The sequence below is a fragment of the Mixophyes fleayi genome, chromosome 3 (assembly GCF_038048845.1).
Source record: "Mixophyes fleayi isolate aMixFle1 chromosome 3, aMixFle1.hap1, whole genome shotgun sequence".
NCBI lineage: Eukaryota > Metazoa > Chordata > Amphibia > Anura > Limnodynastidae > Mixophyes > Mixophyes fleayi.
In genome coordinates, this window is record NC_134404.1 from 45,928,169 (window position 1) to 45,945,698 (window position 17,530).

The 17,530-nt window shown below is 39.5% G+C and overlaps 1 protein-coding gene across 5 annotated transcripts in view; it reads right to left on the reverse strand.

The window, feature by feature from the left end:
* Nucleotides 1-3,136: 3,136 nt before the first annotated feature.
* Nucleotides 3,137-17,530, reverse strand: part of LPIN1 (lipin 1) — a 165,231-nt gene continuing 150,837 nt past the window's right edge. For all 5 annotated transcript variants that reach the window (XM_075201419.1, XM_075201421.1, XM_075201420.1 and 2 more), the window contains 5 exons: nt 16,636-16,722; nt 15,942-16,094; nt 13,441-13,555; nt 12,357-12,460; nt 3,137-5,882 (listed from right to left, as the gene is read on the reverse strand). In XM_075201419.1, coding sequence (XP_075057520.1) covers nt 5,723-5,882; nt 12,357-12,460; nt 13,441-13,555; nt 15,942-16,094; nt 16,636-16,722 — 619 coding nt within the window. In that variant the 3' untranslated portion in view covers nt 3,137-5,722. The remainder of the gene's footprint in view (nt 5,883-12,356; nt 12,461-13,440; nt 13,556-15,941; nt 16,095-16,635; nt 16,723-17,530) is intronic.

Here is a 17,530-nt window from a genome sequence, read left to right on the forward strand (position 1 = left end):
TTGCTTGTAAAACTCATTAAGGCCAATGCAAAGCACATTGGATTTCCTGCATCAATAACTATAGATTGGCATCTCACGGCATGCCTCATGTCATGTCAAATATATGGCTGTCTGATAGATCATGATGTATTATAATCATCATTTCACAATTACTCCTATTTACAGTATTTACAGCTATCACCATAATGTTTATTTTTCGTTCTTGTTTTATTAAATTCATTTTGTATTGCCTCTGTGTGCACGCCTGCGGGATGCACGAATGAATGGGAATATGCAATTCTGCAATATTCATATCACACAGCGGAAGAGAATGTAATTTAGGTTTTTAAATTATGTATAGCGCTTTGCGTCATAGTATATTTTGCCAGAGAAGCATTGAGCTTTTTAAGAGCTACTGTATGATGCCATATGTGAGAAGTATATTGTCGATTGCACAGAGGCTAAAGGGTTATTCTCCTGCTCCATATAGATTGCACAGGCTGTGGGATTTTCTTCTTTTTTTTTTTTTCTTTCAGCGAGTTGTCAAGATATAAATAGTGACATAGAATTCATGAAATAAACATGTTTAAAGAACACGCCAAGCAGACAGGTTACTATGGAGCCCACAGAACATACACTACATACAGCTATGGCAGGCTTTGAAAAGTAATAACAAAAACATAGTGTTATGAATCCCAGTGTGGTGATTTGGAAAATGCAGTGTCTTAAAGAGCAATTCTGGGAATAATACAACTTTTTATCAGATTACACATTTTTCCGTGAACTACAAGAATAAATTGGTAAGCGAGGGCTTGGGGAGTTTGTATTTAAAGGGGGGGGGGGGCACACTGCCCTACTTTAGTCTTAATGTACAGAGCTTCATCCATTCATTTCTGTAGTCCATTAATTTCTATGGTCCATTCATTTCTATAGTCCATTCATTTCAATTGGGAGTCTACACATCAGCAAACATGCTGGAAACTCCATTGGAATAAGTGGGCTATTGAAATGAATGGGAAACTCTCTGTGCAACTTGCGTTCTGAACTCATTTTAATGCAGTTTAACATGTTCAGTATATCTCATTCATGAATACCGCCTATCAAATGCATGCACAAAGGTGTTTATATGTGTTTTAAAAGGCATTTTGCACTTTTTGGACCTGAGTCATTAAGAAAAGTAAGGCAAAAATAGGTGTAAATGTTCTCCAGGACAAACCATTTTACAATGCAAGGGGCTGCAAATTAGTTTATTATTTTGCACATAAGTTAAATTGATTAACTGATTAATCTGTTTTTTTCATGTAGTACACAAATACTTGATAGAGTTATTTTTACACTGAAATTTAAAGATGATCTAGGACATGCCCTATCCTAACGATACATCTGTCCCCACATTTTAAATTGACCTCCCCCTCCAAAGCAACATGGTTTTGGCCAGGTGCAAAGTTACTATTTGTTTTTGCTTTGCTCTCTTTAATGACTCAAGCCCTTTTTTGTGTTTTTTTAATGCAAATACAATGACAGGGGGATAACAGTTTTAAGATGAATGATATTTACTTTGATTTGTCCCCAGTTCTAAGTCCTTTCATGGGAGATTAAAAAGTAGGATTATCTGGACAATTAAACAAATGAATACGAGTGGTCATTCTCAAAATGTAATCCTTCAAATCTCAAAACGTTACAGCACATATTTAGTTTCCCTGCGTCGTGTAGAAAACAAGAAATCACACGCAGAGTTTTGCAATCAATGTTCATTTATTACAGTATATTAGTCTTACACATCCTACACATCAAAACTTCATCTTCACACATTACTCTACACACAGAACAGTGCACGTGTCAGTATGGGGCATTGTGAATTATTTTCCTTGTTATAGATGGGGCTAAGAGACTAATATTACAATTATGGTATTTAATATTTGCACATGTATTTTAGTGAAGCAGGGGCGCACGCAAGATTTTTACAGTCGGCATAATGCAGTCAGGCAGGTAACTTTCTCAGGGGCGCACGCAGGATTTTTAAGGGGGGTTTCCCCCCGAAAAAAAATATAGAGAGAGAGCTGCTCCGCATGCGGCCGCGCATGCGCAGCAGCTCTCGAGGTCTGACTCTCGAGGTTTCCGAGGTCTGCTAGTTGGGTCTGGCAGACATTGGTCATCTTTCAATGCATTTTCCAACGTGTCTGTTGACAGAATCATTAATGGACATGGCACTAATTTTAGGACCGCGCCGCTGGCACTATCGCAGGGTCCGTGGCCAGGATTAGTGACGCACGCATGCACAAGCAAATAGCGCTTAAAGGATTGGCTGACCAAACGGTCATAAAATGCATTAAGATGGGACTGTCATCAAATTGTACCACCAAAAGCAGTAGAAATGCTAACTTGATGCATGAATAACAGAGTCAAAATAACATACTCAATAATCAAAAGTTAAGGTCTTCTTGGATGAATGCAAAAATACAGCAATTAAAACTCAAATCATACAGAGCGTTGCTATAGTGACTATCTGAAAAAATAAATAATACTCTTTTTGCATATACGTAAGAAAATTGTTCTAGGCTTAGCTCTTAAAAGGAGTTTGAAGCTAATATATAAGCAGCCTTCCATATAACGGCAAATAGTAGCAATAATATATATATATATATATATATATATATATATATATATATATACATATATAGATATATATATATACATATATATATATATATATATATATATATATATATATATATACACACATATATATATATATATATAGATATATATATATATATATATATATATATATAGATATATAGATATAGATATATATATATATATATATATATATATATAAATCTATATATATATATATCTATATATATATATCTATATATATATATATATATATAGATGTATATTAAATTTCCAATACCCTGACAGAATCCAAGGGTGTAGATTTATTAAACCTTCTAAAAAAGGAATTTTGGAGTTGCTCCCCATGGAAACCAATCAGATTCTAGCTATAATTTATCTAGTGCATTATACAATTACACTTTACCTTTTTAGAAGATTCAGTATATCTACCACGGGGTATTTAGCATTGTAACTATACTGACTGTGCAGCTGAATGCAAGTTATCAGCTACGGTTGAATAAAAACACACACTACTCTGTTAATAGACTCGGCCTTTATTTAAAGTATTTAACACACCAGCTACTACATATTTGCTAATGATTATTTCCCATTACGTTAAACAAAAAGATATATTCCTATATCCTCTACTGATTGTGCAATACTATTGATCCATTAAATTAAAGCTAAGATTTCATGATGTGTGTTAGGCTGGGTTAGTATGCTAATTTAAGGGAAATGTGAAAACGCACATAGTAATCTATACATATGTATTTTTCACCTGTGTTCTCCAATAAGTTTTACAATGCAAAACAGACTTCCTAGGATATTATTGTGTTAGGTGATTGAAGATCACAGCGTGACAATGCTCAGACAGAGAGTACACTATTATTATTTTTAGGAGAGCTTGCATTCATTTGCCTAACAAAAGTAAATGTAATTCTAAACGCCTTATATTCTCTCAAGGTATGCAAACCTTTGTACACTTGCAATTTTTTAATATATGTATATACACATACCAAAAACCAAAAACATATTTTAGGATTAAGCCAATTAATGAATTATTATCCTACCAAAGACCCAGCTGAATCTGAACCCTAATTTTGTATATTAAGCAATAGATGTCTATTAATGAGAAACTCTTATCTTTTTTTTTTTTCTCCAGCAAATTATAAATCTGTGTATTGTGTAAAGTTTGGATTAGAGTCATATGAACCGAAATGCTGGTAAAACCTCTTACCATTTAACCTAAATCTCAAAACTAATCTATGATTCAATGCATCCAAGCTTGTGCATATGTGTGTATGTATTGTTAATATATCCGCTCCATTATGCTTTTGTATGAGTAGGTTTTTTTTTTACCATGGGCTAAGCCTGATCATAGACACCTGCAAGCTTTAAGTAATTACAATCTAGTGATCGTACAATGTATCTTATAGCAAAACTGTGTCCGTTTCATATCTACTATAAATTACATTATTGAATAGAATATGCACTATAAGCAATATTTCTGTTACTACGAGTTCTAAAAATATCTATCTATATCTATATAAAAAGCTGAAGAGCTCCAAAGAACATATTTTGCTTCTAATTATTCGGCCGAACCTGAAGACATAAACTCACGATCACTTTTTAAGTTGTAGTAATATACACAGTACATATTAATACGTCAAACATTCCAGTAATATCATCATCGTCACAATAAGCCCAATGATCAGTGCCAATGCTTTCTATTCCGTTACTATTCCGTTACAGGGCAATAAATGACACGACACTGTTGGCACCTCAATACATCCTCGCAGCAATTACACAATAAAAAAATATATGGGTATATAGGTGGATAAAAACATTATTTTTTTAACAGAAACCAGCATTACTTATGTAAGCGGCCCACGGTTTTTCTTTCTTAGAAAGAATATAAAGTCCACACAATATTCCATTTATTGGACATGGTATTCTGCATGTATAGGTAATGCATGTAGGGGAAACGGCAATCTGGTGAAAGGGGGCACATTTTTTTTGCACAGCAAAATCAAAGCCTAGGGATAAACTCTTAATGTTAGGATGTGTTATAAAGCAGGACTTGAAAATGACATTTTATATGGCGCCGGCATGGAGCGACCAAGAATAAAAACTGTCCCTTACAGAATGTCGCCACCTGGAGGCCTGTATGTGTCACTGCACACTCAGTTGCTACCTGTCTTCTTCATTTTCAAGTGCAAGGTGGGGCGGTATTTAAAATACTTCATTCAGGAACATGTCTGATGTTAGTGAGCAAAGAATTGATTCACTACCCGAGTACCTGCTCTACCTGGAACAGAGGAGAGTATAAAACAAAAGTCAGAATCTGAGAATGCAGTTTTGCCACAGTTTTTTTTTTTAAAAGGGAACTCTGCCTTCAGGGAACTCTATTGTCCAGGTAAATATTATTTTTGTTGCTTCAATACGACAGATCTGCTCTGTAGCTACGTTCATACCCAATGTAAACACAACTGAGTATAGCCGCTTACGTATCCAAGGACAATCAAAGTCTCTAGAGTTGGAGATCCCATTTAAGGAAGGGGTTACAGGCAATATATAACATCCAGGGCCATGGTGCACTTTTATTAAACTATTGCAAATTTAGTTTGGCAATGCAATCTAAACGTCATTCAATGTAGAGAGCACTTTAAACTGTGAGTGTTATCTGTGAAAGGAAGTTAGTCTAATGGAGCCTATAAATAATAAATAAGCCCTGAATTTCACCTAAAGAAATATACAGAAAACAATGGCCAAATGGTTTTAATTGCCTCCTCCTTCACATTGTAGGGTTTCATAGCCTTGATTCTCTTCTCGGGTGGAGAGTGGACCTGGGGAAGCCTCGTGGGTGAGGAGGGGGCCCCAGAGTGTTGCATTACAGTGCACCATGTAGGCCTCCGGCCATGGACGCAGAAAGCGCAAATTACTCATGTCAATCAATACATCTCTCTGAAGAACACAACGCTGTATAAACTGAAGTAATGCCATAAGCATCATAGCAAGTCTAGGTAATTAGTTTAGTCTCCTTTATGCCCCGACTGGTGAGGCTGAAAGAGTGGAGCGTGGTGAAATGTTGCCGGCACAATAAATACGGATATGGATTTTGTCTTTACGAAGCCGTCGGATGAATATCTTGGTTTTCGAAAGGGAGTAAAGGTTCTCTCCAGTATGTGAACTGGCTGTAAGTGTCGGAGCAGGGAAAATCCGAGGAATGGCTTCTCTTTAACAAGGGGAAGACGTGATCCACCACCTCACAAAGCCGAACGTAGCTGAAACAAGAGAGAAGTGTACAGTGAGTTCCAGAGTGCTTCTACTGACGGCACAATGCTGAGAGCTATATATAGGCACATACAGAGTATCTCCCGCAACAGTGGAATACAGGATATAATAGAGTCAGAGAGAGAGGAATGTTGAGTGTTCAGTGTTCCGAGGTCACATACAAAGGAGTATTATGTGTTACAGTAACTCCCAGTAGTGTACAGGGATGTTATACTGAACTAGAAATCACTCTACACATATGGAGGACCTTTCTGAAAACGGCTACATGTGTTGTAACCCATAGCAACCAAGCAGAAAGTTTCTGGGAGTTAAAGAACCTTTATATAGGACTGAGAAAATAACCTGGACACCTTTGGAGCCTGAAGTTTGCTTGGGTGACACAATTAACCCCGTATTTTCTTTTAGGTCCCAAACAAGTCAAAACAGTTCCAATAACCAATTTCAATCATCTGAGTTCATTAGGAGTTTAAATTATACAAGATTGTCCTACCAGGACCCCTGGTAGGTCTATGATTATTGGATGTTACCTGAGCCATATAGTACAATACACAGATTACTGATAAATAAAATTCTTACAACTCAGAAATATTTTACACAATGGCCACCTGAACTGTGTTCATCCGACACACGTGATGGACAGGACAGCATGTATGTTTCACGTGATTTGTGGGTCTATAGGTCTTATAAGAACAAGGTTCCTACTACATAAATACTATACATCGGTGGCATGATGGTTAGCACTGATACCTCCAAGCTCTGGGGCCTGGGTTCGATTCTGACCGTGTGCGTGGAGTTTGTATGTTCTCCCCGTGTTCACATGGGTTTCCTCCTGTTGGTCTAGCTTCCACCCACAGTCCAGTAACATACTGGAGGGATAATTTGCTTCCACTGATGGTGCCTTTTGTTTGCCTGTGGTAGGGGATAAACCTGTGAGCTCCACTTGGACCGGCAATGGTGTATCTGATGCGGGATTGATGTGATTGAACATTGATGTGACTGATGTGCTGCATAGTATGTTGTTGCTATGTACTATAAATAAAGAATAATAAAAATAAGGTGACAGCACGGGATGCAATGTGTGAGGCACAGTCTACATTTCATACATATGCACAGAAAGTACATCCAATAGGTCACATGTTGCTTTGCCTGGGAACCCTTTGGATAGATTACTGGTCCTGTCAGACAGATTTATTCATGCAGAAGACTTGGAATGTGAGGCAGCTGAGAATCACTGGAGCGTGCTGCAGGTTTAGGAGTTAGTCAGGGGGAGGGGGTTGTACTATGAAAGGTACCAGGTCACATATATATAGAATTACTTACAACATCTGACTTTGAATGGCCATGAATTATTAGCATAATTGGGATGATTGATCCAGTCATGTTTACGTGATCAGTAATGACCTTTATTCCAGGGAATGTGGGGCCTGGTTATTTTGCAGAAGGCTGGATCAACAGAGCGAGGGAAGTAGGTGCTGAAGGAGTTTGGATATGGATTCCGCCATACCTTTGAGCAAAATGCTTCTCACCATCATCACCATTTATTTATATAGCGCCACCAATTCTGCAGCGTTGTACAGAGAATGTTTGTTATTCATATTGGTCCCTGACCCGTTGGAACTTACAGTTTAAATTCCCTAACACTCACTAGAGTTAATTTTGTCAGCAGCCAAGTTACCTACTAGCATGTTCTTTTTGGAGTGTGGGAAGAAACCGGAGCACCCGGAGGAAACCCACGTAAACACAGGGAGAACATACAAACTCCACACAAACTCCACACAGATAAGGCCATGGTTGGGAATGGAACTCATGATCCCAGTGCTGTGAGGCAGAAGTGGTAACCACTAAGGCACCGTGCTGCCCACTGTTTCTTCTGTAACATCATCATCATCACCATTTATTTATATAGCTCTACTGATTACACAGCGCTGTACAGAGAACTCATTCACATCAGTCCCTGCCCCATTGAAGTTTACAGTCTAAATTCCCTAACACACATACAGACAGACTAGGGTGAATTTGATAGCAACCAATTAACCTACTTGTATGTTTTTGGAGTGTGGGAGGAAACCGGAGCACCCAGAGGAAACCCACGCAGAGAACATACAAACTCCACAAAGATAAGGCCATGGTTGGGAATTGAACACATGACCCCAGTGCTGCGAGGCAGAAGTGCTAACCACTTAGCCACCGTGCTGCCCCATGTCATTTTTCAGGCTAAAGTGGACCTGTCACCTACCCACAGAAGAGGCTGCCGTTTTGTGGACTTAACCAATATTTAGCCTATTAATTCACTGGAAACCAAATTTTGGTTCGGTCCACCACATATGCACATTCTGCCTCAGTGATGGAATTTATTGCTAGTGAATTAACGGGGCTGAATGCTGATTCAATACACAAAAGCTGAAGGTTCCACTTTAATGCAAAAGGGCAGGAAAAACATGAAAAGATACAAAAATATATCTCATTCCATCGCTCACAAATTTGCTAATATATTCCTAAGTGCATTGATGGCAGCTGTTAAAAAGACTTGGAGTCAAAGTTGATGTAGTATGGGGTTAATAACTTATAATAAGTATACGTTACTAACATTTAGCACAGAAAATGTTTGTTCTAATTATAATTTAAAATTCTGCATATTTCACAGATGAATATATTATCCTACTGTATAATTACCAGAAGCAGTAAGCGTTCTTATCTGCAGCTTTGTACATAGCTTAATAACACAGGGGGAGATAATTACTGAAGAAAGATACTTTATGAAGCTGGGAACTAATTAATCACACACACGTGATAATGGCATTTTGGCTATTTTTGCCCTGAATTGACTGATGAACCACATCTTGGAATCTGACAGGTGATTAGAGAACTGACCTGACCAGATTTCAGAACTTTTGTCTGTGTTAGAGAAATCGATGTTTGAACATTGCAGAAATGGTCATTATGGTTTCATCTACTATAAATAGTCAAAGTTCTCTGTGATGATGGTGGACTTGTTTCCTCTACATGAAATACACGTTTGTTTAGATAATATACCATGAGGATTGTTTTATAACAAGACGTATAAAGTACAAATGTGGGTTTGATAGAGTCAGAGCCGTGGTGGGTAACGGGCATCGTGTCTACCATATTTGACTCTCATGACGGAAACAATTTCAAGTTTGTGGTCGTATTCCTATTCATCATCACCATTTATTTATATAGCGCCACTGATTCCGCAGCGCTGTACAGAGAACTCACATCAGTCCCTGCCCTATTGGAGCTTACAGTCTAAATTCCCTAACACACACACACACACACACACAGAGAAAGAGAGACTACGGTCAATTTTAATAGCAGCCAATTAACCTACTAGTATGTTTTTGGAGTGGGGGAGGAAACCGGAGCACCCGGAGGAAACCCACGCAAACACGGGGAGAACATACAAACTCCACACAGATAAGGCCATGACCGGGAATTGAACTCATGATCCCAACGCTGTGAGGCAGAAGTGTTAACCACTTAGCCACCGTGCTGCCCATGTCCCAGGTCATCACACCAGCGTGATTGGTCAGCCATAGGTCAGAGGAGCTTTTGACCCATAGAGGTAAATTACTGGTACTTCCCCCTCCCCAGATATCAGAATGGTAGAGGGCCTATGACTGAGCCCCCTGCTGTACCTGAGATACTCAACTTTCTGAGAAATTCTAAACTCCAAAATCCAAATTAACTTCTAAACAGCTGTCCGGGACTTTATACACTGCAATTAGCAATGCTGAGAAAAGTATTGCCTATTCTTATATGGACTACTAGTGTTGATCCAGAAGAAGGCAACACAACCACACTGAGGCAGATGCCAATTTATCCTGTAAGTGGAAAAAAAAATTCCTTCCTGACCTCATAAATTGCCACCAGATGAATTTCCTGGTTCAATGAACCCAATAATAATTGTAGCCGATACCATTTCTAGAAAGAAAGCCATACGATATATTTTTAAATCCATGTACTGAATTGGTTATTATCACCTCCTTTGGTAAAGGGTTTTATAGTCTGACTACCTGCACGGTGAGCGTTCAGGAGAAAAGTCTTTCTTTGCCTGTAAGTGGATACCCCCATGCCACCGACACAGTGCTAGCTATGAACAGCTCATTTGATAGATCTTTGTATGACCCTATATCTACTGATACATAGTAATTAGATCTCCTATAAGAGACCTTTTTTCCAATATAATGAAGTCCAATTTGCCTAATCATTCTTAAAAATGAAACCCCCCCTCCATCACAGTGATTAATAAGTTTGCCTGGCTCTATATACCCTCTCAACTTCTGCTATGTATGTCTGTACCCAAACTCTACCCCATATTCAAGTCGTGGTGGGACTTTATATTTGCATCACATGCATCCATCCCTCTTTCTATTAGCTTTAGTAGCAGCTGCCTGGTACTGAGTGCCATTTATTCAGTTTACTGCCTACTTGTATTCCTAAATATTCACCACCTACGATTTCCTCATCTGTATCCTATCTCAAGTAAAATTGTTGTTACTACGGCCTAGATACATAACCTTTTCCTGTCCAACTTTCTAAATTGCCTAAATAGTTTTGCAGTGACATAGTATCATCATCATCATCATCATCATTTATTTATATAGCGCCAACATATTCCGTAGCGCTTTACAATTGGGGACAAACGTAATAAACTAATAAACAAACTGGGTAAAACAGACAAAGAGGTGAGAAGGCCCTGCTCGCAAGCTTACAATCTATGGGACAATGGGAGATTGACACATGAGGTTAAGTATACATTTTGCATCTTGGCCCAGCCAGACTGCAAAGGTAGGGTGACTCATAAGCTAAATGATCCTGTCACACAACAATGTTATTCCGGGGGTAGTTGTCTTGTGTGAAATTGTGTAACAGGCTAAAGGTAGTGAGGTTAAGATGGTGGTTGAGGAATATTATAAGCTTGTCTGAATAGGTAGGTTTTCAGAGAACGCTTGAAAGTTTGTAGAACAGAGGAGAGTCTTATTGTGCGAGGGAGAGAGTTCCATAGAGTGGGTGCAGCCCGAAAAAAGTCCTGTAACCGGGAATGGGAGGATGTAATGAGGGTGGATGAGAGACGCAGATCTTGTGCAGAACGGAGTTGCCGAGTTGGGAGACATTTTGTGACAAGAGAGGAGATGTATGTTGGTGCAGCTTTGTTGATAGTATACTCTTTTCTGTTTATATCCCTACATTCTTTAGCGTTGTCTACAAAAATGGACACTGTACTTGTCTATCCCATCAAAAGGGTCATTAATAACATCTGGTTTTTAAAAATGACAGATACCCAACCCTGTTGTCTGTGGATCCTCACAAGGGTAACCTGAATACGATCCATGTCTGACAACCCTCTGTTCTCTACCCTAAAGCATGTTAAAAAGGATCATATTGTTTTTACATAGTTTGAACACCACATACCTCAAGACCTGCATGAAATTGGATTATGCAATTAAATAAAAAAGCATGACTGAACGCATGTCCCAAATGCCCAGATGTCTGTTTTGTGCCTATATAGAACAATCAGTGTTTGGAAACTTAAGAGGACATATTCATCTCCCCTTATCCTTGTATTCTCATCACATCTACCAATCTATTTGTGGGACAGTATCAAATGGTTTATAAAAAATCCAAAGATATCACATCCACTGCACAGCCTGGATCTAGCTTACATCTCATCTCCTCAGACAAAATAATCAGGTTGGTTTGGCATGGACCCGGGTCCTTCATGAACCCATGCGGACATTGCAAGTGTTATATCTGAATTGTACCCTGTACAGTTCCTTCAAATATTTTACCCACAATGGATGTCAGAATTACTGGTCTATAATTTCCTAGATCTGATTTTGGAATCAACATCCTGCCTACAAACTGTCCCGATTTGTGAAAGAGGAGGGGCTTAACCAAAAGCGGGTGGGAATTTTCCCTAATGAGCACATATGGGCGGAGTTTGAGCAGATCAGGGGTGGGGCTTATTTAGTCACTATTTCGTGCTTCTAAATGTCGGGAGGTATAAGTTTGTCAATATAAGAAATAATATTTTGACAGTATACGTCACAAAAACTGCTAAAAACCTAAACTTTATTTCCCTAGCTAATTTAAACAGGAGGGTGGTTTTAATTTACATCAGTGAAGCAGAGCAGCAAAGGCTGACAATACAACCACTGCAACTACTGGCTCCTCTATATCTTTGTTGACCTGACTGAAGGGCGGAGGCAGCCATTTTGTAAGCTGATCCAATATCAATCAAAGTTAGCCTCGGTGATGTCACTGGTTCCGAGCGAACGGATTGGTTGCATATAAGGGCAGCAAGATGGCCGCCTCCACTATGTTGCGGCAACAGCTTAACTTTGCATAAACTACTGTTTTGTTTTTTAAATGGAGCAGACAGTGTGTTTTTTAAAACAAAAAATATATTTATCCTCCCATCTTGTAATAAAACAGATACTCACGAGGAGATGTTGGTCTTCGCATGCTCCTGGATGAGCTCTCCTTTGGGATTGACTGTAAATATTCTGTTTAAAGAAACTCCCACTTCCTTATAGGAATAAACATCCTGTGTAAATCATAAAACCACATATTAGTTTATGGTCCTGACGGTTTTACTGAGCAGTAATAGCATCAACTCCAGCAAGTTCACAGCAATTCCAGCTGATTTATGAGGTCATAAAGCAGAGTCCTCTATGTAACCAGATATAAAGAAGGAACGAGGAAAAGTCCAATAAAAAAGGTTCCGCGTATTACTCGATAAATATTCTATAAATATTCTGTATGTGCAAGTGCTTTCATTTTATTTGTCATAAATTCACAGAGCAGTCTAATGGGATTAATACAAGTGTTTTAATCTCTGTCTCATCCAGCACGTCTAATCCTGCCAGAGCCCAAATCTAGTTACCACGGGGAACGATATGCTCTGTCTATATGACATCCTCTTATACTCGGTACAGATATATAAAATGTTAATGTGCCGTCACATAAGATATACTGCCTTATTTGCTCAGCATAGTCCCACTGAGATGTACCAGGAACATTATCAAAGACTAAAAGTCATATGTTAAAAATGCAATAAAAATTCCAAGTCAGGTTTTCATTTTATTCAACACAATAAAAAGAGAGAAAAACCACTCAATCAAAATGCAGCGTTATTGTTACAGAAAGCTGTAATTCTGACTGTTTGTCTAGTTGAGGGCGTATTAAAAGTTGTTTTTCCACCCTCAGGTGACTTTAATTTATTGGCTTGTGCAGTGTTCTTCCAACTTTTACTACATGCGCAGCGTTTTCCTTCAAGCTTCTGATCTCATAAGGCAAAGCTGTCATGCGGCAGAAAGCAGCGCTCTGCGTCCACATATATATTAAATGCAGAGAGCCGAGCGGTGCAAGTGCCGAAATCGCATAAATGAGATTTATTAATTTGCACAAGATATTTATAGGAGCAACACAAAGGGGTGGTCTGGCGGTCAGGCACATCTGAAGACAGCACCTATTGTACAAAGCTGCGTAGGTCTCATACACTCATTGTTAGGTTTAGGTACTTACAGTAGGTCGGTTTCCAAAGGCAGCATAGAAGGGCTCCACATTAGGGAGGAAGAGGTTTTTAATATCTGTCAAACACTGAATCTTGAATATTTCTGGCTTCTTCTCTATGACTTCCCTGTAATTAAATACAAATGTCCAGCTGACAACATGTTTTACATTTACGTGTAACAGACAGATGTTTGCTGAATGCCATAAAGCCGGGGCTACCTTGCACTATATACTGCCATGACAGGAAATACCATGACAGCTTTTGATGTAGGTCAGTAATTAGGGATGTGAGATGAACTTTCACAGAAATATGGCAGTGTTCAGAAAGCGGCAATTTTTCTTTGAATGGCATTTAGCGAATAGAATAAGTGTTAGGTAACTTCTATAATGGTTGTTTAATATCCATTATGAAAGGCTTTCCATTTGTTGACACTTGCAATGACGGACAAAGCGACATTTCTTTTTTTTCTCTCTCTATGAGAATGTCTTTCCGAGGATCATCTACTCTACTCTTCCCATCTCTCACAAGGGCAGACAGAGCTGAGCTCATGTGTTAGAGATCAGTATATGAGTGCAGTGATGTAATGCAGGAAGTTGGGCAGGAGGGGCGGACGAGCACAGAGACAGAAGTCAAAGGACCCAAAAAAATGGCGGCCATTATAATGGGCAGACGGAGCTGAGCTCATGTATTTACACTCTTGTCAGAGATCAGTATATGAGTGCAGTGATGTAATGCAGGAAGTTGGGCAGGAGCGGAGGACGAGCACAGAGACAGAAGTCAGAGGAACCAAAAACATGGCGGCCATTATAATGGGCAGACAGAGGCTGTCTAGCCACACAAACCCCGATGGCCAGACTTAGAAAAAAAGACAATCAGACAGGATTTTGACCTGTCTACATTACTATTAGAGAAAGGTCAGACTGCTCTTCCGAAGAGACTCATTGCTATATTTCTTCTCAGAGAACTTGCGGAGAATTTTAGATTATATACAGGAGAGCTTCTTCGCCAAAGATTATAAGAATATTTTCCACTCATTTCTGATGATTTTGCCACTAAGACTTACTGACTAGCGTATTTAAATGGCACGAATATGCCTAAAGGCATAGAAAACTACTTAGACATTAGCTTCATTATTCTAGCTTGTAAGAGACTGATCGCAGCTAAGTGCTTTGTTGTTTCATGTTCAGCAACAATCAACTGATCAGGCAGGGAGAGGCTGTGTAATAGGATGTACAAATTAAGAGGAAGGTACACTAAATTGGATGCTACATTAAACATTTTGCTGTTCTTCTAAGAGGACACAGAAGATATAAAACCCAGAACGTTCCACCCTCGAAAAATATGAAAAGGATTATAATATGCAAGGTGCAATGATATTTAAACTACAGCAACGCATAAACAACTATTATTAATATTATTATGATTATAATCCTTTATCAATATAGTGCCAATCATCGTACCCAGTGCTGTACAGAGAATATGTAATCATACATATCAGTCCCCGCCTCAATGGAGCTTATGGTTTAATTCCCTACCACACACACATATGTGCAGTACACACATGCATGCATACATACAAGCAGGGCTGATGGAAACCCTGGGGGCACCACTTCTGTCCGACACGGCGGGCCCACACCTGGGGGCAAATTTATCAAGCTATTGGTTTGAAAAGGTAGAGGTGTTGCCTATAGCAACCAATCAGATTCTAGCTGTCATTTATTTAGTACATTCTACAAAATGACAGCTAGAATCTGATTGGTTGCTATAGGCAACATCTCCACTTTTTCAAACCTGCTTGATAAATTTACCCCCTGGTGTTTACCTTAAGAGGTGACATCCTCTCCTGGGACTGAAAGTGTGGCGCTTGGTTGTGACATCATAGCCAAGCGCCACACACCCAGCATAACACCGACATGGAGGAGGAGTAGCAGCTTCACATGTAAGAAACTGCTGGCTGCTTCTCCTTCATGTCAGCAGCCGGCGCTCTGTGTGAGGTGCCCCACAGGGTCATTAAACACACTGGATGATTGACATTAGCTCACTCATTCCAGTGTTTTAGTCACCCCCTAATGCCTAGGTTCTCCTAATGGTACCGCCAGCCCTACGAGGGTCCATTTTGTCAGAAGCCAGTTAACCGACCAGTATGTTCTTGAACTTTGGCAGGAAAAACTGGGGCACCCCGAAGAAAGCCATGCAAACATGGGGAGAACTAACAGCCTCCATACAGATAGGTTAGGATTGAAACCATGACCCCAGTGCTGAGAGACAGCAATGCCAACCACAGTGCCACAATGCTGTGCGATTTTGATACATTCCACTAACATGTTAGTATTTTGGTAACACTGCAAGTGTTAATGTGTCCTTATTGTTTATGATTTAGCCATAATTTGCTTTTAAAAACCTGCACAATTTCCACAATAAGTACATTAATAAATCCTGATATTAGACATGGCAGTACAATTCATGGACAAACACTGTTCTTGTTGTGTGACAGCAATGACTGAAGCCATACCTGTGCAATGCAGAGAATAAACTACTGGGACTCAGGAGGACCGGTCCTTGAGGTAACACCATGCCGTGCTCATTAACCCAATGCAGATACCCCCTGGTCATGTCTGCCATGCCTATGGCACGTGCCGAGCAGTAGAGGAATTTGTAACCGTTCCTGTGAATGAAAAAGCGAAAGATGGAAACAAGTTATCACGCATTTCATTGTCAAAGTCAATGAAATGTGTGAGGTGCTACCCATATTCATTTAACACAGTGTCAACAACGTATGTATAGGGAATTTTATAAACCAGATATATACGGACAGTAAAACACAATTAGAGGTACACAATCTCAGTGTGCTAAGGCTACAGTCCAGGTCATTTCTCATCTATGGTGACATCAGAGATCTTCTGAGACATCATATAAATGCCCAGTGTCTACCATAACATCTGGTGAGGACCAGCAATAGCCTAGGCTACTAGTGAGGAACCAGAGATGTATCTAAAGACTAGACAGACCTATCAACAGTCTGGTGGGATGTCCAATAATCTCCGGGTGTCTGGTGGGAAGTCAGATAAGCTTAGTACGTCTAGTGAGATGTCAGACACACAGCAGATGCTCAGCGTGCACAGTAGAATGTGACTTGTATGTATCCAAGAACTCACAATCTATACACAGGCAGAATAACTACACAGAACTAAACGTGGAACACTCACTGGCTAACTTGGTGATACAGTTTTGCGATACCCTGGTGAGTCCAGTCTTTTCCTAATGTTGGCAAAATATGTCCTAATGTATCCGATCTGAAAGACAAGAGCACAGTCAGCAAGTTACTTCAGAAAGAACATTACATGATTCCCTTTGAGGTTACTATCACCAAAGACGCTGTTGCTATTTATGATGTCTTGCTATTTATCGTAGCAGCTTTAAAGACAAGGGAGGCTTGGAAGCCTTGGATCCAATTCATACTTCGTTTACCCGTCATTTACATAACTACATTGGCATCAGGGAGTGTCATCCAAACTGGGTTTCATTGTGTGGCCTCCTAACCCATCTACCTTTGGCTTTGAAACTGGTCTTCATCGACTCCAGGCTGTCTCCCATCACATTCCATGGGCCTCTTGAATCCGGGACATCTTTTTATACTATAGTGCTGCATATTCTTATGATCTGCTCACCGTCTAATATTATCCAGATCCAGCGACCCTTTCTGCTACAAAGACAGATCTGTTTTCAACAAGCTGAGTGGGTATCGATGCTCCTCCCACGTGGACTTCCAATTTGCATGCATTGTTTAAACCGGGCCAATGGTAGGAGCGCGTTGAATTGGTGTAATATCGGATCACAGTAGCATCACCCGAAATTACATGGAATTTTTGATTTTTAAATGTGCGTGGAGTTCTTCTTTAAACACGATCACACACTGTTAGTGCCCTAGGGTGGATGTCGCCTAAAACGTAAAATTTAGTTTGGGGCAGAATGTTTCTTTAAGGTTTCAGTAAACTGCTCCAGTGCATGCCCTGCCACCTGCTGGCACATAGCGGTTCTACAGCGATTGGACTACCAGCTCCTCGGCCAACGCTAAACAGGTTGATTTAAATGTGTTTAAGT